General features: G+C 42.1%; 2 protein-coding genes across 2 annotated transcripts; one reads left to right on the forward strand and one right to left on the reverse strand.

Moving 5' to 3' along the window:
• Positions 1–1271: 1271 nt before the first annotated feature.
• Positions 1272–17210, reverse strand: zdhhc8a (zDHHC palmitoyltransferase 8a). Its single transcript, XM_058064115.2, has 10 exons — positions 16921–17210; positions 9084–9205; positions 8849–9006; positions 6918–7090; positions 6737–6839; positions 5604–5695; positions 5413–5542; positions 5225–5342; positions 5035–5147; positions 1272–3601 (listed from the first exon to the last, which is right to left on the reverse strand). The coding sequence occupies exons 1-10, from the start codon at positions 17022–17024 to the stop codon at positions 2453–2455; spliced, it is 2262 nt and encodes a 753-aa protein (XP_057920098.2). The 5' UTR covers positions 17025–17210; the 3' UTR covers positions 1272–2452.
• Positions 17211–18997: 1787 nt separating this feature from the next.
• On the forward strand, positions 18998–20074 carry ora5 (olfactory receptor class A related 5). Its single transcript, XM_058064116.2, has one exon. It carries the CDS (start codon positions 18998–19000, stop codon positions 20072–20074), a length of 1077 nt encoding a protein of 358 aa, XP_057920099.2.
• Positions 20075–20461: the final 387 nt, after the last annotated feature.

A 20461-nucleotide genomic window follows, 5' to 3' on the forward strand; every position in this document is an offset into this window, starting at 1 on the left:
AGTCAGCCTCGGTAGTTCACGCCAGCCTGAAGAGAACACAGCACGGCAGTGTGTGTGTGTGTGTGTGTGTGTGTGTGGAGGGGCGAGAGAGGTTAATTAGGACAAAAATCTCCACTGAGTCCACAGAAAGAAAAAAAAAAGCAGAGTCTGTGTGGGCTTTTCATTGCAATTAAACTGACAGCGTCCATTCTTTCTCATGTATCATCTACTTGTATCATTATAGATTTCTTCTTTTGTGTATTTTTACTCACACTTTCATTGTGATTATTATGTTTATATTTATTATGATGGGACAAATATACATATCACTAAAAAAAAAGGCTGCAAGTATCCAACTGCAGCCAATTAGCGACGTTGTTGGCGGCCAAATGAAAGAAAACCCACAGAGGCCAAAGAGGATGATCAGCTGAAGCCGAGTTTGGCTGTGAAATAATGAAAAGAGGCAGCCGATAAAAAAAGGATGGCTTTGTGGCTGACACATCCTTTATTTGTCGTTCATGCTTTTTATCAGTGCAAAAACTCTGGCGGACAAACAGAGAACGTTGCACGCGGGTGACATATAGTCATATTAAACACTCCGATCGCAATTGCTCTATTACTATTATGCGATTGCTCCCCCCACCAGTTATTTATAACCACCACCTTGCATGATATAAACAAAAGACACAAAAAATGTACAGTACGCTTCCTCACACACAAGCACACCCAGGCATTTGGTGTATCCTGTTATATGATTAATGCAAACACTCCTCCCACCAGTTATTAACAATAACCACCACCTTGCATAATATAAACAAAAAGACCCCAAGGTCATACACGAGCACACCTAGACATTTGGTGTGTCTTGTTATATGATTAATGCAACCACTCCTCCCACCAGTTATTAACGATAACCACCACCTTGCATAATATAAACAAAAGACACAAAAAATGTACAGTACGCTTCCTCACACACAAACACACCCCGGCATTTGGTGTATCTTGTTATATGATTAATGCAAACACTCCTCCCGCCAGTTATTAACAATAACCACCGCCTTGCATAATATAAACGAAAAGACCCCAAGGAATGTACATTATGCCTGCTCATACACAAGCACGCCTAGACATTTGGTGTGTCTTGTTATATGTATAATGCAACCACTCCTCCCACCAGTTATTCATGATAACCACCACCTTGCATGATACAAACAAAAGACACAAAAATGTACAGTACGCTTCCTCACACACAAGCACACCCAGGCATTTGGTGTATCTTGTTATATGATTAATGCAATGACTCCTCCCACCAGTAATGAATGATAACCACCACCTTGCATAATATAAACAAAAAGACCCCAAGGAATGTACATTATGCTTGCTCATACACAAGCACGCCTAGACATTTGGTGTGTCTTCTTATATGATTAATGCAATCACTTCTCCCACCAGTTATTAACGATAACCACCACCTTGCACAATAGAAAAAAAAAGAAACTGATAAAAATGCAAAACAGTGCACTTACATAATATAAATAAACGAGGGGCACCACAAAAGAACAAGATCGAGGTTTGCTGTATACTTGCGATTTGATGAACGCAATCAGTCCTCCCGCCAGTTATCAAGGATAACAGGGACCACTAGAAATAACATACAAAATCAACATCAACAGTACATTTAGATAGATATAGATTCTACAACACCAAAGTCATCATTTCACACAAAAAATTGTTTACACTGTACTATTAAAAGACAAAGTGCTAATATTTATAGACATGTTATCAAAATATTACAAGAATAAACCTGTATGAATAGAAAAAAATCTGTTTTGTTTTTTAATTTTATAGAACACATGTGTAAACGTTTAATTAATTAACTATTATGAGAAAACACTGCATATGTATTAATTAAAAAGCGTTATCTGATTGACATCAGAAATGTCACTAGGTAGGACAATTCCTTCAACTGCCCACTAGAGGGAGACATACAACGTAGCAGCCCTAACATGTTTGGCTACCACAATGGTTTTTATTTTATTTAAGTCATCATTCTGAGCTAAAAAATATATATTTTTTTAAATCCATCACATATATGAAGATATGTAAATGCACCACTTACCTGCCATTTCATTAGGAACACCAGCACAATGTAATGACATCATACAAGAAGTAAAAACACTTCTGAGGTATTGGATCTGGATGATGCAGGTGTACCTAATCAAGTGTTCTGTGAACATAAAATGTCATAAAGGGATTTTTTTTTAAGTTATGCAAAAAAAAAGTAGAAAAGTGAGCGTTATAAAATATTTTTATTCATATATAAACACCCTACAGCAAATACTATTATTCACTGGGAGACAAGTGTGGTATTGTTCACAAAAGCAATAAGAAAAGACATAAAAAAAACAGTGAAAGTTAGAATATGAATATCTTTAAGTCCTGTGCATAGATGATTGGTTGAGAGCAGGAGTTGTTACTTCAAGACTCCCACGCTGACTGAGTCTTTCCCCTCCGCCAGTGAGGGTCGCTTTGCGGTGCCGTAGGAAGCATACGGAGGAGCGATGGTGGAGGGGTTGGTAGAAGAAGGTAAACGAGGCAGTGTACACGTTGACGTTTGTCGTTCAGGAGGACAGTAGCCCGGCGAGGATGAGCGCGCTTTACCCTGCAAGCTGCAGCTACTGCCGCTCTGCAGGGGAGACGTCTTATTGGGACCTCGGCTCAGAGACGACGTGGACGAGCTGGAGAGAGGCGACGTCCTCAGGCCGTAACCCAGGATCCCCGTGCTCATGAGGAACTCCCTGGAGCCGTAAGCAGGAGGCGTTGGCCCTCGGGCGCCTTGGGGTCGGCCGTTGTCCGGCGGGAGGCTCCTCCTGCAGGGGATGTCGTAGATGGACGCGTCGGGGCCGTAGAGGGCTTGGGATCTGGCCTGCAGACGCAGCATCCGCTCCCTGTCCTCCATCTCACGCCTCTCATGGATAGACGAGATGAGGCTTTTGGAAAAGGTGTCATACCGTGATGTGACGGTGGCAGCGGTGGACTTCTGGGGCGTGGAGCTCAAACTGTGGGTCTTCATGTCTCGCATTGCTAGAGCTGACCCCACAAAAGGGGGCTCTCTTTGGATGTAGCCTACAGCGAAGGATGGGGACGGGTCTCTGGGGGCGAGACCCGGCAAAGAAGGGGAGGTGTCTCTGGGCTGAGGGGATTGTCGGGTGACCCCCATGAAGACGGGGCTGTAGGCCTGAGGTGTGTAGGCCAGAGCGGGGGGCCTCTGCACCACACCGCCATCAGGACCCAAGCTCATGAAGAAGCTGACTGTAGGAGCCGCTCTTTGGGCCCCACACTGGGGGTCCATGAGGTTATCGTAACTGCTATGACTGGCCAGCAGACTGGGGGTGGCGGGACTGGGATCGGCGTGTGCGGACGGCAACTGGGATTTGCAGCCGTGATGGCGACCGCTGCCGGTGCCGTGTTTGAGTGAACGGGAGTTGAGGGTCATAGAGCTGAACTGCACGGCGCCCGAGATGGTGCTGGTGGCCTGGAGGGGGGGCAGCGTGCCTCTCACAGGGCTTCCATTCAGGTCTGGACTTTTGCTGTCCCCTTGTTGCTCTGAGGGCTTCAGCAGCTAGACACACAAGGAACACGGATGTTGGTCAAGAAGAACTGTATGGGGAGCCTAAGACCGGCAGACAACAACAAGGTACCCCACAAGTTTTACCAGTAATAAGACGGGGTGTACCAGTCCAGGGTGTACACCGCGTCGACCCCGAAGTCAGATGATGGAAGATGGAAGATGACACCCGACTCACAAGATCGGGTCCACAAGAATTTGAACATTCCAATAAAGATCTCATTCCCAACCGGGATGGGTACTATCCCCGCTTTTCTGCCTGGGAACCTCGGATTTGGAGGTGCCAAAACAGCTGCCACAAGATCCCGAGACCCCCACCCCCCCACTCCCAACACGTAATAGCGTGTCACCAATCCTGTACTCCGGGAGCGCCCTCCACAGGAAGTCATGTTGTACCCCCTTGCTGGTCCAGTGTTCCGCTTCGACTGACGGACTTCTTGAAAATGGGGATCGCACCCCCTGGTCGGCCAATCCAGAACGTTCTGTTCCTGACTTCCACACCAAGACAGCATATTGGCAATCTTTTTCCCTCCTAGCTTCTACTACGTTACCTTGCAGTGCTCCTCCACTTGTGCTATGTGTGTGTATGCTAGTGGCCCCGCCTCCTCTGGCAGTGACAAAAGCAACTTAATGACCGAGAAGAGGTGTCACTCTTGGTGTGAACGCTACGGCGAGGAAAACAGACGCGCTTGCACATAGCAATAAAAATACTGGGTTTGTTTTCATTTCTGGTGTGATTTTTCAGTTTTTTTTCTGAAGATGGAATTTTGTCGTGTTTTCACCTCGGAATTTAGCAGTAATGCGGTCGCTGTACCGGACCGTCGTGGTGAAAAGAGAGCTGAGCCGGAGGGCAAAGCTCTCAATTTACCGGTCGATCTGTGTTCCCACCCTCACCTATGGTCATGAGCTTTGGGTCATGACCGAAAGAGTGAGATGGCGGATACAGGCGGCTGAAATGAGTTTCCTCCGTAGGGTAGCTGGACTCACCCTAAGAGATAGGGTGAGGAGCTCAGTCATCCGGGAGGGGCTCAGAGTAGAGCCGCTTCTCCTTCACATCGAGAGGAGTCAGTTGAGGTGGCTCGGGCATCTAGTCCGGATGCCTCCCGGAAGCCTCCTTGGTGAGGTGTTCCGGGAATGCCCAGCCGGGAAAAGGCCCCGGGGCAGACCTAGGACACGCTGGAGGGATTATGTCTCACAGCTGGCCTGGGAACGCCTTGGTGTCCTCCCGGTGGAGCTGGAGGAGGTGGCCGGGGACCGGGAAGTCTGGGCTTCCCTACTAAGACTGCTGCCCCCGCAACCCGGACCCGCATAAGCGGAGGAAAATTGATGGATGGATGGATGGATCTCGTAATTTATGAAAACCGTTTTCACCATTTCATCATGCTAACACCAGGATACTATCCTGTTACTGGTATACTGTCATGTACCTGCTCTGGAGGAATAGGTGAGGATCCTCTGGATATGGCCTCCAGAACCGGTCTCAGCTGTGGGACAGTGGGAATGGACACGGGGATGATGGACTTGGTGTGATGTCCCGTCTCTAAACAATCAGAGGATAAAAAAAAGCTTTAAAATAAAAGTCCAACATGTGATGTGTTTGAATGTTCTCTCGAGTACCTTCCATGGATGCCAGGTGGCTTTTCAGCAGCCCGTGTTCAGGTTTTGGTGGCAGCGGAGGCGGACTTTTCTGCTGTTTTGTATCCGACTGCTCCACCACAAGTCCAGCGGAGGAACGCTGATGGGGAAAAAGCGAAACACATGAGAGGAGGCCGTGTTCCGACACTTGCATCATTGCTTGCGCGTACTTTATTTTGAAGGTCCTGGCTGTGCTTGCCGTTGTCGGTGACTTTGACCAACGTCTGCCTGTCAATCTCAGGTCTCAGGAAGGGAGGCTGGATGTGGATCACGGACTTCTTACGAGGCCTGGCTGTGTAGCTGAAGGAAGAACGTCCATTTTGGAAGAGAACAACTTTAGTAAATCAATAAAAGTTCTTACCTTGGTGAGGTGGGACTGCAGACGAGGTACTCCAGATTGTTGCAACAACCGCGTGTAAACGGATTCACTCCTCCATGAAACTTTCCCGTTACCTGCGGGAATGTCAATACATGAAAGCACATGGGATTATATCATTATGGGTATGGATAGAATTCCTAAATTAATCAATTATCTGGTTCTTTCTTTGGTTGGAATTTTTAGCAACATTAGACGAGTGGTTAGCGTGCGGCCTCACAGCTAGGAGACCGGGATTCGATTCCCTGCTCGGGCATCTCTGTGTGGAGTTTTCTACAGGGACTCCGGTTACCTCCCACATTCCAAAAACATGCTAGGTTAATTGGCCACACCAAATTGTCCATATATTGTCCAATTTTCAATATTTCAATATATTATTCAATAATTGTTATATAATTGTCTATAGTATTTTGTACATTACTGAGTCAATTAATCATATGTCAATCAGAGAAACAGAAAAAAGTTTACAAAAAATGTACGGAAATAGTGTATTATACATCCCGAAATAAAATAAGTGAATAATCAAATAAAAAAAGGGGTGAAAACAAAAAAGGCAGAAATACAATTAGATATAATAATAATCACAATATAAATACTGTATAAAAAAAAGAAAAACAAAAAATAAGGCACCAGCCTATCAGCAATTATTATTTCATCATTACATTTATTGCATTAAAATAATAATTACAACTAATATCACCCACACGATTGTAGATAGGCCTTTTATTTTGTACATGGCCATATTTTTTGTGGGTTTCCTCCCACATTCCAAAAACATGCTAGGTTAATTGGCGACTCCAAATTGTCCATAGGTATGAATGTGAGTGTGAATGGTTGTTTGCCTATCACGAACACAGCTAGGATAGGCTCCAACACCCCCCGCAACCCGCGTGAGGATAAAGCGGTAGAAAATGAATGAATGAATGAATATTGCACTGAAAGGAGAAGCTCTCCAATCTGGTTGTAATGTCAATAAAGGCCATTCCATTCCATTCCATTCCATTCCATTCCATTCCATTCCATGGATTGAGAGTAAAAAAATCAGGTTTTGGTGGAGTAGTGGACGTCTGACTTTTGTCGGAAGTAAACATGGCTGTTATTGGGTGATTGACACTGACTTGTTCATTGGTGGTGCGTCCCCTGGACACGAGGAAGAGATGAAATCCAGTCAGACCCAGAACCGGGAGGAGAAAGAGACCCGATATACTGATGACCACCAAGCTGTGAAAAGGCCGTGAAGGAAAAGCGCTCCATGATGAACAAGAGTAGATAGAACAACAGTATGGACTGGAAGGATACGTGACGGTGCAGTGCAGCTTCCACAGGTCGTCCATGTGGTGCAGGATGTACATGAGGCCGAAGCTGAAGACGCAGACCATGTGACCGGTGAGGGACAAAAGGAAGAGGAAGAAGTAGCGGTAGTTCCTCCTCCCGATGCAGTTGTTGACCCAAGGGCAGTGATGGTCAAAGTCCTGCAGACAGAATATGAATTTTTTTTTGGATATCCTCCCGTGCCATACAAATTTATTTCCTTTTTTTTTTTTTTTTTTAATACCGCCATCCCAACTCTCTGAGAAATTGAATTCCTAGCGAGGCTACAAAGGATAGGAGGAGGATTAACCTGATTAATGAGATCTCTCTCCCTTCATCACGCTCTGTCCATCATTCACAACACACACACAAATCCCCTTTTATTGACTCCCCCCGCCACACACACACAACCATATATTCATCCTAACTTCACTTTCTATTCAAGGTGTGCTCCATCCCGTGTCCTCTGTTTCCTCAACATCACCACCCATTTGAGATTGAACGTTGACCTTCATGCTGTAGGCCGCTCATTAAAAACACTTTCACATTCCAAGCCTGGATGATTTTTAGAGGACATTACAATTTTGTTTTCATTATAATCATGACGCATATTGTGTTCTACAAGAAATGCATGCTTGTATACGACCATAGCGGCCGTACCAAGTGAAGAAATGATTGACACATTGATAAGGTTTAGCCCCACCCCTACATTTGAAAGAAAGCATAAATAGTGGAGTTGCGCTACCTTGTGGCAACGTTGGTACATTACAGTTTCATTCATTTCAGGTCGTGGGTATGCTGGAGCCTATCCCAGCTGTCTTGGGGCGAGAGGCGGGGTACACCCTGGACTGGTGGCCAGCCAATCACAGGGCACATATAGACAAACAACCATTCACACTCACATTCATACCTATGGACAATTTGGAGTGGTTAATTAACCTAGCATGTTTTTGGAATGTGGGAGGAAACCCACCAAAAATATGGCCATGTACAAAATAAAAGGCCTATCGGTGATATTAGTTGTAATTGTTATTTTAATGCAATACATTTTAATGATGAAATAATAATTGCTGATAGGCTGGTGCCTTAAACATGCAGAGTGTTTTTCTTTTTTTATACAGTATTTATATTGTGATTATTATATCTTATTGTATTTCTGCCTTTATTGTTTTCACCCCTTTTTTAAATTTGATTATTCACATATTATTTTATTTCGGGAATTTAATTTTAAAATGTACAATACACTATTTACGTACATTTTTTGTAAACTTTTTTCTGTTTCTCTTCATGACAATTCTATCAAAATAGATTGACATATGATTAATTGACTCGGTAATGTACAAAATACTATAGAGAATTATATAACAATTTTTGAATAATATATTGAAAATATATTAACACAAATATTTAATAAAATGTTCATACATTTTAAATTAATAATAAATAAATAAAACAAAATAAATAGATTTGATGCACTTTTAACAATTTTAAGAAAATATGTCAATTAATCATATTATAGCAATAATATAAAAAATAATCAAAATATATATTCTCTTTATTATATATGTATATAACAATATATTTAAACATATATATACACACCGTATATATTTATATATATGAGCAAATATTTTACAAAATATATTATCAAAAATTGGTTCATACATGAATGATATTTAATTTATTTTAAAACATTCCCTGAAACATAAATATTCTTAGTAAATACGGTAGACTGTCTTTCATGCTAATCCTACTACATTGGCAGTAACTTAGACAATTAGCTGGGTCATTTTAGTAAATTTTTTATTTTATTTTATTCATTGTATTTGATTGAAGGCCACATATGATAGGTCTTATTTCGGTATTTTCTTCCAAATTTGCTCATGTCTGGAATTGTGTGTGTGTGTGTTGGCACCGACCTCCACACAGCGATCACACACGCTGCAGTGTGAGCAGCGTGGCGGTCTGTAGAAGTGACAGGAAGCGCACCACTTCATGCGCACTTGGATGCCCCTCACGTCCACGTTCTTGTAAAGGGGAGCACGGAATTCATCGTCCTTGTCCTCATCCTCATTTGCTGAGATAAGACACGTAGGATAACATGTGACTAGCAGGAAAAAAAAAAAAAAGACAGTTGGGATTAACATCACTAACCCATGGGGAGAACGCCAGCGTCCATGAATGTTGCCATGGTGAAGTTGGCCAGTACGAAAAGGAAAAGGACGGCACAGCATGGCGGCACGGCAGGGCAGATGGTCACGGCCAGCCACGGGCATCTGCAAAACATCCAAAAACTCATCCCGTGTTGCCTGGAAGTAGAATCTTGTCGTCTTGCGAGTATCCATCCCGCCCAGGTTGAGGTTAACACAAATCAGGGCCACAACAAAGACTTTAGGGGATAATCTTCATGGCGTTTATTCCAATGGGATCCCAAAAAGTAATTGTTTACAGTGAAAGATAAGCGAGTATTAGTGCATGTTCATCACTGCTCCCACATCATGGGGGGATTAAAAACAGGCAGGGTCCCTCCAGGATGCGGCAAGAAAGACACTGCAGCGGGTGGATCAGGCTTGCCACAAACAATTGTTTCCACCGGATTAATCTGTTGATTATATGCTAATTGATTACTTTGACGGTTCATGTAATAATGTTCAAATATGCAGGGATTACAACTGCAAGCTAAAGATCCATTGCACAATAACAGTAACTTTGTACAGTATCTTTATGTTGCATGGAACATATTACATTCTTAAACTGCATGCTGGTTTGATCACCTCACCGATTTGAGGATTTGGGGTCGTGTATGTAGAAATCATCATGCAGTCCAATGCATTTAACCCTTAGATACACGAGTGACCGGACCCTACACTCTTCCATAAGTGGGTCAAAAATGACCCATACTAGAATCAATGCGTTTTTATGCCAATTTTGCCATTTTGGTTAGGAATAATCACTTGTATGATATTTAGTATTATATTTCGGACCACACAAGAATTATTTCATGTTAGAAACATCTTCATTTTTCACTTTTTTCCATCTTTCAAAAAGAAAATGACACCGTACAACAATAGAAAATGTGAAAATGCATTGTGTGTTGCATAAAGGTAAGTTAAAAATGTGAATGGTATGATATCAAAAATATGTTTTTGAGGAATACCTGGAATATGAAATGATAAAAAAAAATTCACTATGAAGATATTTGAAGAAAACAACCTGACCGGGTCATTTTTGACCCACTTATGGAAGGTTGGGTTAGTAACACAAAAACAAAAATTTCTTAAAATGTATAAAAGGTAAGTTAAAAATGTGAATGGCATGATATCAAAAATATGATTTTTGAGGAATACCTGGAATATGAAATGATAAAAAAATTTAATTACAAAGATATTTCAAGAAAAAAACCTGACCGGGTCATTTTTGACCCACTTATGCATCTAAGGGTTAAGGGCAACCAACATGCACAATATGAAACATAATGTTCAATTCTTCCTGTCTATCACAACTCAAAAAAAGAACACATTTGCAAGTGACATTGGATGCACAAAAACAAACAAAAAAATAATAAAAATGCTCAATGTCCAATCCCCAAACTCCCTAGCTGGATGTCTGACTGGGTTCAGGCCATGGGGGAGGGGTCCCCACTGAGCGGAGCGCCTGCTGATGCCATGCCAGCTGCAAACCCACTAATCCCCTCGGATTATCAACTCTGGATTACAGGCCCTCTCTGCCAGTCCATTGTGGAATCCTCACAGTGGATGTTCCACACGCGTGTGCACACACACCCACCCAGCACAGCACCTTATATGTACTGTATCATGCAACACATTATATGGAATAATATAGCATATACAGTAAAGCTCACTCACATACAAGGAGTGGGTTAGTAATAAAGCAATATTGTAATGAAAGACTAATAAATGATATATCAGGCCAGAAATGTATCATACTGCATATGTATTTTGAGGATTTTATACAATTTCAAACCCATTTTATCTTCTATTTATTTGATTATTTGATTAATTTGATTTTAGGCACCTTGTTTTTATCCCATTTTATTTATATTTACTTACAATTTTTTGTATAGACTACTTTGCCAGCCGGTACCTTTTCCCATTTTATTTTATTCATTTTCTTAAATATAAAGTTACAGTAATTTATTAGCTTTTTTTATAATTTTTTTAATATATATTATCTTTAGTATTTTTAATTTTCTTTAGCTTTTTTATACAAATTTTTGTTTTTTTAAATATTATTTTTAGTATTTTTAATTTTCTTCCATTTCTGAACCTTTTTGTCAATGTTATTTTATTCCTAATTTAATGAATTTCACATTTTTTATTTTCCTACTTTGTATCATGTATTATTATTCACTATTATTTTTTGTATTTATATTTCATGACTACTTCTATTTCTTTAAAAGAGTAATTACAAAGTATTTCCTTTTCTTTCAGGCCATGTATGATCTCTTTTTCGATAGACAGACCAAAAAAAGAAAAGCATATACCGAGCCCAATAAAGTGATTTATGTATTTCAGATTGTGGTCTACTGTTAGATAATTGGATCACGTCACAGCCGTGTGAGAACTCATTGGACTTATTTCTTGAGGACCTGATTACAATGTGGCGGTCTCCTGATGGACACTGTCGGTCCGAGACCATCTGGACCGCACCACGAGGGAGGGACAGTTCATTACGTTACAAGACAAGCCCTCCACCTAATGAAAGAGCCCTGGCCAGAGCTGTATTAAATCACACACACGCACACACACACACACACACACACAGAGAGAGTAAGCTGCTCACGCTGCCTTCATCCCTGCAGTGGGTCAGTGGCACAGCAGACAGTTCAGTCAAGCCGCAAGTTGGTGAAATACTGTTAATGACATCACCACTATGTCACACACACACACACACACACACACACACACACACACACACACACTGCAATTCACACTTGATTCCTAATGTCCAATTGAGTAAAGTTCGTCTTGATAGGAGTGGAGACTAAAATATGAACTCAATTTCTAATTTTCAGCACCGATTGTTTGATGAGTTGACTAAATGACTAAAAACAAGGTCCACCAAACGTAATGTAAGGTGTAGGGTTCCTTTCCCAAAAAGGGAACCTTTCAATATTGGTGCAAATTTCCTAAAACTGTTTTAGTTAAGTGGCGCTATTTATTTGATTGACTTTTTTTTTCCCAGTAACAAAAAGATTATTTAGCACAATTGCTTACAAAAGCTGCGATTGGCTGGGCGACCAGACCAGGGTGTACCCCGGCTCTCGCCCTAACTCCGTTGGGATAGACTCCAGCATAACCCTGCGACCCTAGTGAGGATAAGCGGCATAGAAAATAGATGGATGGATGGATGCTAACAAAAGCAAGAGGCCTGAGTATTATCATCTGCTTTTTGGGGGGAAATGTAACATTAAAAAAACAACTTCAAGGTGTGGAGAGCAAAAACAGGAGGACACACACATACACAAACACGTACGCACACATGGTTTCACGGTTGTGCGATGATCATAATGTGAATACCATAGATAAAAAGGCTGCCATCATAATATAGGTAAAAATTATGACTGTGTTTTTGTGTACAGTGGTGACAAAAGTCTTTTCCCCACATTTGTTGTACAAATGTTTCATCAAATGTGTCATCAAAATTAAATAATGGTCAATGACAACACAACTGAACACAACGCAATGTATAAATCAAACTTTTTTAAATTAAGGGGAAAAAAAACTCCAAACCGACATGGTCCTGTGTGAGAAGTGATTGCTCCCAGTTTGGAAAAGTTTATAAAGCAATTTCTAAAGATTTGGGACTCCAGCAAACCACAGCGAGAGCCATTATCCACAAATAGCAAAAAAAAAATGGAACAGTGGTGAACCTTCCCAGGAGTGGCCAGCCAACTGAAATGACCCCAGCAGCAAGAACTCATCCAAGAGTTCACAAAATACCCCACAACATCCAAATAACTGCTGTCCTCACTTTGCTCAATTAAGGTAAGTGTTAAAAAATGGCTGAGTTCCAATATGAAAATCATTAAGGCTTGTCTGAATTTGAGTTTTGGTAAGTGCGTGGTGTAAAAGTAACGCCACATTTCAGAAAAAGAACATCATAGTAAAATATGGTGGTGGTAGTGTGATGGTCTGGGCTGTTTTAGCTGCTTCAAGACCTGGAAGACACACTGTGATAAATGGAACCATGAATTCTGCTTTCTACCAAAAAATCCAGGAGGACAATGATCCAAAACACATCAGCAAGTCCATCTCTGATTGGCTGAAGAACATCTGAATCAAGACTTCGGAGTGGCCTAGTTGTGACCTGAATCCTATTGAGATGCATGACCTTAATAAGGGGGCTTCATGCTGGGAAACCCATCCAATGTTACTGAATGACAACAATTCTGCAAAGATGAGTGAACCAAAATTCCTCCAAAGCGCTGTGAGAGACTCTCTGCAAGTTATCACAAACGCTTGATTGCAGTTGTTGCACACTGCAAGTGTGGCCCAACCAGTTATTAGGTTTAGGGAGGCAAACATTTCCACACAGGGTCATGTAGGTTTGGATTATTATTTTCTGCCTTAATAATAAAAGTTTCATTTAAAAACTGCACATATTATAGTAATATTTCAATTTGTTTCATTCATTCATTCATTTTCGACCACTTTTCCTCACAAGGGTCGCGGGGGTGCTGGAGCCTATCCCAGCTGTCTTTGGGCAAGAGGCAGGGTACACCCTGGACTGGTGGCCAGCCAATCACAGGGCACATATAGACAAACAACCATTCACACTCACATTCATACCTATGGACAATTTGGAGTCAATTAACCTAGCATGTTTTTGGAATGTGGGAGGAAACCGGAGTACCCGGAGAAAACCCACGCATGCACGGGGAGAACATGCAAACTCCACACAGAGATGGCCGAGAGTGGATTTGAACCCTGGTCTCCTAGCTGTGAGGTCTGCGCGCTAACCACTCGACCGCCGTGCCGCCCAATTTGTTTCATGATCTTAAAAATTTAAGTGTGACAAAACGTGCAAAAAAAATAAGAAATCAGGAACGGAACAAACACTTTTTGACACCACTGTACAATTCCAGACTCCCATTTCCCAGATGGGGGGGGATCACATGGCATTGACCGGATCCTAATCCTCCTGCAGTCCCAATCTGCCTTCACATTCCAGTGTAATATATGTGTCTACATAAGAGAAACTGGGGCAAATATGGCTACGGAGGTGAAAGGTCACTGTAGAGCAAAGCTGATGAGGCGGGAGATGATATTCAGTAAGCCAATAGCAGATACAAGAAGGTTGTTATATGCCAGAGACAAACAGGTTGTTTTTGAAATGGATCTCAGCCTCAAGTGGACTCTTTCCAATCTCCCCCCACAAAATAGGTCAAAGCCTCGCTCTGAGGAATGAGTTTTGTCGGAGGCGGCGTGTTTAAAAGTGCGTAACGTTTGATTTCAAAGTGGAGCGCGGCATGCGGATCGTGTCGGCGGAAAGGTGTCTTATCAGTGGGAAAGTGCGAAAATAACTACTCCTAACTAAAGTGCGGGCCCTCGGGGCGGTCCGTTGCCAGCCAAGCAGGTCAGTGTCATGGCACACATGGCAGCATATGCTCATGGTTTTATGGGTCACGTGATAATTATAGCAGGGAAGGAAATAGTTTAGCAGTTTCATGCATGGCAAGTAGAAACATGGACAGATGGGGAGGGGTCAGTGCCATTTGAGTCCCCATGGCATTACATGGTATAGTTTGTTTACCAATGGTAATGGGGAAAAATCACATTTAAATCTACTTCTGCTCTAAATCATACAAATATGAATAATATATAAAGGATGAATTCATGAAAAATAATAACTGTCTACACACTCATGTTTGCTCCTCAACAATTACTAAATTTAATGTTTTTTGTTTACATTCTGAATAGGTTATGTCCCTGTGTTTACAGCCCCCCTCCCCACGTTACTCTAATGCAGTGGTGTCCAAAGTGTGGCCCGTGGGCCATTTGTTGCCCACTGCTGTTTTTTTTAATGGGCCCTAAATTTTTAAAACAGAATTTAACATACATTTAACAAATCTGCAGTAATTTTACCAGAATGAAGTCAAAAAGTTTGAATTTTACAAGAGCATGATTACAAGGAGGGCAGCACGGCGGGCGAGTGGTTAGCGCGTAGATCTCAAAGCTCGGAGACCAGGGTTCAATTCCACCCTCGGCCATCTCTGTGTGGAGTTTGCATGTTCCCCCCGTGCATGTGTGGGCTTTCTCCGGGTACTCCGGTTTCCTCCCACATTCCAAAAACATGCTAGGTTAATTGGCGACTCCAAATTGTCCATAGGTATGAATGTGAGTGTGAATGGTTGTTTGTCTATATGTGCCCTGTGGTTGGCTGGCGACCAGTCCAGGGTGTGCCCTGGGCCTATCCCAGCTGTCTCGCCCAAAGATAGCTGGGATGGGCTCCAGCACCCCCCGCGACCCTCGTGAGGACAAGCGGTAGAAAATGAATGAATGAATGATTACAAGGATGAACAACATCATTTTAGGAGGTTAAAATTGGAAAAATTAAAGAAAACCAATGTGATTTTTTTTTTCAAAGTCGCAACTTTGTGAGAATCAAACAAAAAAACAAATAAAGTTGAAATTTAGAGAAAATTTGATTGGGAGAAAAAGTTACAGTAACAACGTTACAATATGGCAATAAAGTCAAAATATTACGAAAATTATTTTAGAAGAAAGTTGAAATATTTTGATTTTTTTTTTTAAACAGCACAAAAAAAGAGCAAAGACCAAAGTTCATATTAATAATGAGCTTTTCCACCCATATTACAAACATTTTTTTTTCTTGGAATATACTGTATATAATTTTTTTTAGCATATCTACACGTGTTGGTTTACAAAATGTCACAGTGGCCTTGCATCCATTAATTCATTAATTAATTTTTACAAGCATCGGGAGCGTTGAAGTGGGAAGAGAAAATTGGAATGGTGTAAAAACTGCAAAATGGTTCGTTCCGCCTGGTAGGGCAAACATTAAAGGCGTATTGTAATCCTACTGATTGTCGAGTCTTGTGTGGTTGTATATTATTAGTTGTGTTCTCGTCATTAATAGACCTGCCTTTTGATATGCTATACCTTAGGCTCAAACTTAAAACAACACCATTTGACTTTGATAGCAGAAAAAAATCTATAGAATGGAAAAGCTGATGTATTGCCAAGGAGGCCTGAGTTGAAGAACAAATGGACAATATTTACAACAAATTAGCAACAAAATATATCAGGAAGGGCGGCATGGCGATGGAGTTGTTCTCACAACTAGGAGACCAGGGTTCAATTCCACCCTCAGCCATCTCTGTGTGGAGTTTGCATGTTCTCCCCGTGCATGCGTGGGTTTTCTCCGGGTACTCCGGTTTCCTCCCACATTCCAAAAACATGCTAGGTTAATTGGTGACTCCAAATTGTCCATAGGTATGAATGTGAGTGTGAATGGTTGTTTGTCTATATGTGCCCTGTGATTGGCTGGCCACCAGTCCAGGGTGTACCCTGCCTCTCGCCCTAAGACAGCTGGCATAGGCTCCAGCACCCCCCGCGACCCTCGTGAGGAAAAGCGGTAGAAAATGAATGAATGAATGAATGAATGTTGGCTTGCCAAAAGTTCACCTTTGGTCACGTGACAGCATCATTTTAGGATTTTCAGACTCTAGAAGCCCTTTTTAAAAAAATAAAAAATACAATTTCAGGGCACACATGGATGGATTGGATGCGTGGTTGTATCCACTCATGAGTGGTTGGTGGTATGGATAAGAAAAATATATGGGCAGTTTATGGATGCATGCTTGGATGCAGGAACCCAAGTATGGTGGGACAGATGTTGCACGGATGAATCCACGTACTATGCCGGGACACACACTCATGGATGGCTGGATGCATGGAGCGCAATAAACAAAGTGTCCAACTCTTGTGTATGATTTTTGACTTACGTGAAAACGAAGAAGAGCGACGTGGATCCCACCAGGAGGCAGGCTGCCGTGCACACCGGAATAAAAGCGGACGCTTTTAGCGAGTCGGCGCCGCTGCCGGGCATCCTGTCTTCTCCACGCTCACTCTGGTCTCATACCAGCGGATAGATAGACAGTATAGAGCACGTCGTGGCCAGTCCGACAGCGGGAAAGTCTCTTGAAGAAAAACAAAAGCATGTTCTAGTGGAAAATCATCTTCGAAGAGGGAGACTGCAGCCCGCCTGCTCCGTGGGGATGCATCCAGTCCTGTGACTCCCTGCAAACCAGTAAAAGCACGCCGCCTCCTATTCATCCCAAAAGGTGGAGCTTTTCGCGTACGGATGACGTGAAAGTACTCTACACCACACACAGCGAGCACAATTTAATTATTGACTTTCCTACAACCCAAACATATCTACACTTAAATGACATACGACTACTTTAACAAGAAGATTAAAAAAAAGTTTAAGTTTTATCTTAAACCAGTATGTAAAACAAACCTCGTCAAAATCAAACATTATTTTGTCAAATAACAAAATTAACAAAATCTGTTATCATTTTTTAACACCGATTGAATGTACTTTATATTAAAAAGTGCGCCTACCTTACGAATATTGATGTCTTGAGGTGACCAGTAGGGGGCGACAAAAACAAGTCACAGGAGTGCGGTGCTGGTTTTCAGGAACTACTGTAAAACACGCTAAATTCTTGCTGCAAAAACAGGTAAAGATCAATATAACTGGAGTGCTGTTATTTTTTTGAGAAAAGAAAATTATGTTACAAACATTTTAAAATATTATAATACAATACAAGGCGGCACGGCGGTCAGAGTGGTTAGCGTGCAGACCTCACAGCTAGGAGACCAGGGTTCAACTCCACCCTTGGTGATTTCTGTGTGGAGTTTGCATGTTCTCCCCGTGCATGTGTGGGTTTTCTCCGGGTACTCCGGTTTCCTCCCACATTCCAAAAACATGCTAGGTTAATTGGCGAGTCCAAATTGTCCATAGGTGTGAATGTGAGTGTGAATGGTTGTTTGTCTATATGTGCCCTGTGATTGGCTGGCGACCAGTCCAGGGTGTCCCCCGCCTCTTGCCCGAAGACAGCTGGGATAGGCTCCAGCACCTCCGCGACCCTTGCGAGGAAAAAGCGGTAGAAAGTGAATGAATGAATGAATGAACTTTAATTAAAAAGTGCACCTACCTTACGAATATTGATGTCTTAAGGTGACTAGCAGGGGGCGACAAAAACAAGTCACAGGAGTGCGGTGCTGGTTTTCAGGAACTACTGTAAAACACGCTAAATTCTCGCTGCAAAAACAGGCAAAGATCAATATAACTGGAGTGCTGTTATTTTTTTGAGAAAAGAAACTTATGTTACAAACATTTTTAAATATTATAATACAATACATTGAATAAATGACAACATTTAAGAATTACACTGAATCTAAAAAAAAATGTAGTTGGGGGTCTGACTTTAATGTACCACCATTTTTGATACCAATACATCAAAAATGTGACATTTTCTTGTTAGATAAATGAAAAATAAGGCATATCTGGGAAAATAAGACTTTCCCAAATAGGATTCGCATGGCATTGAATTGGTTAGCTGTCCAGTTGCTATCGATTCAATGCCCTGAGAATATAATGACTTAGTACTGAGTACACAGCGGACTATTAGACTCTAAAGTACCACCATTTTTGACACCAATACATCAAAAATGTGACCTCTTCTTGTTAGATAAATGAAAAATAAGGCATATCTGGGAAAATCTACTTAAGCATAGAACTTTCCCAAATAGGATTCTCATGGCATTGAATTGGTTAGCTGTCCAGTTATCGATTCAATGCCCTGAGAATATAATGACTTGAATGAATGAGGCTTAGGAATACTCCTTAGTACTGACACACAACGGACTATTAGTTGTGTTGGAGATGAACATCCTTCACAAGGTAAGGCTCTCTCAGGGGGAAATGAGGTGAGTGCGTAGGCGTCTCTAGCTCTTCTATAAATGTCCAAAGGCAGAGGTCACCCTTCACTCGTCAAGAGCTACTGTACAACAATGGATGTTGAGGAGTTGATTGAATCAATCATTCGAGCTTTCATATTTATAGCAGGTGTCATCGGCAACAACTGGTTGGCTGTAAGCTCCATCCCCTCCAAGAGATCCAGTTTGTGCACCAATGAGCTGCTGTTCATCAACCTGGCCGTGTCCAACCTGATCACAAACTACCTGGTGGATCTGCCCGATACTATTGCTGATTTCGCAGGGCGCTGGTTCCTGGGTGAAGCCTACTGCGCCATATTTCGCTTCTGTGCCGACCTGTCGGAGACCAGCAGCATCTTCACCACTTTCTTCATCAGCGTTTTCTGGCACCAGAAGCTGGTGGGTTCCCTGAAGCGAGGTGGCGCCCCCGTGAAGCTGGACAATCTGTGTCTGGTGTTCTGCCTCCTGGCAGGGAGTTGGACCACAGCTTTGGTGTTCAGCATACCACACTTCTTCTTTGTAAACGTGGAAAAGACCAATGAGACCGAGGAAGACTGCATTGACGTCTTCCCCGATGCCTTTTCCAGGACAACCTATGATATATTTTATCTGACGCTGGCTAATGCGCTCCCTCTTGCTGGGATGTTGTTCGCCAGTGGTCAGATAGTGGTGACTTTGCTTCAGAACCAGCAACGCATCAGGAGTCATCCCAATTCCGGCCTCGACAACAACCACAAGGTGAAGGACAACGCTCAGGAAAGCGAGGTCAAGACTATTTCTGGACCAAGCAGAGGAAGCCCAAAGCACATTTACACAGGCGTTCCTGCCTCTACTTCCTGTCCTCAAGCAGGCCAAGCATCCACCCTTGACTCAGACCCAGTTAGAGCTCCACCGAACCAGTCCAAGCCTAGCCAGGCACGAGGGAAGCCCAACACTAACTCGCAAGTGAGAGCCGCCAAAAGTGTGGTGGCGGTGGCCAGCGTGTTTCTGGTCTGCTGGTTGACTCATCTACTTCTACGCATCACCAACAACTTCCACACCTCCTCCATCGTGGTGGAGGTGGCCAGCTACATCGCAGCCTCCTACACCTGCATTATCCCTTACATATTCCTACACGGAGTCAAAAAGCTCACTTGCGCTTGCAAAAGGTAGACAGTCCTGACACGATGTCAGTTCTTAGTGAGAACAGATAGTAGCTACGCAGTATAGAATTCACCCTGAGGCAATCCTGAGGACATTTTGAATACAGGTGAAGTTTGTTAGAGAATATTAATAATAATAATGATAATACATTTTATTTGTATAGCGCTTTTCAAAATACTGAGACACTATTCATCTTTTAAACATTTTAGATTTGCCTAAAATTGTATAGCAACACATTTAGTCCTCACAATGTTTGGTATTGAGCTGCCAATCATTGACTCGTTGACCCATGTCAGGGTCTTGAACTGTATTATATAAAATAATATATTGTTACAACATTGCGTGGATGTTTTTTTTTGTAAATGCACTCTTAAAGGTTAATAAAATAAATAAAAT

The sequence above is a fragment of the Doryrhamphus excisus genome, linkage group LG10 (assembly GCF_037039965.1).
Source record: "Doryrhamphus excisus strain RoL-2023G ecotype Guam linkage group LG10, RoL_Dexc_Guam_v1.1, whole genome shotgun sequence".
NCBI lineage: Eukaryota > Metazoa > Chordata > Actinopteri > Syngnathiformes > Syngnathidae > Doryrhamphus > Doryrhamphus excisus.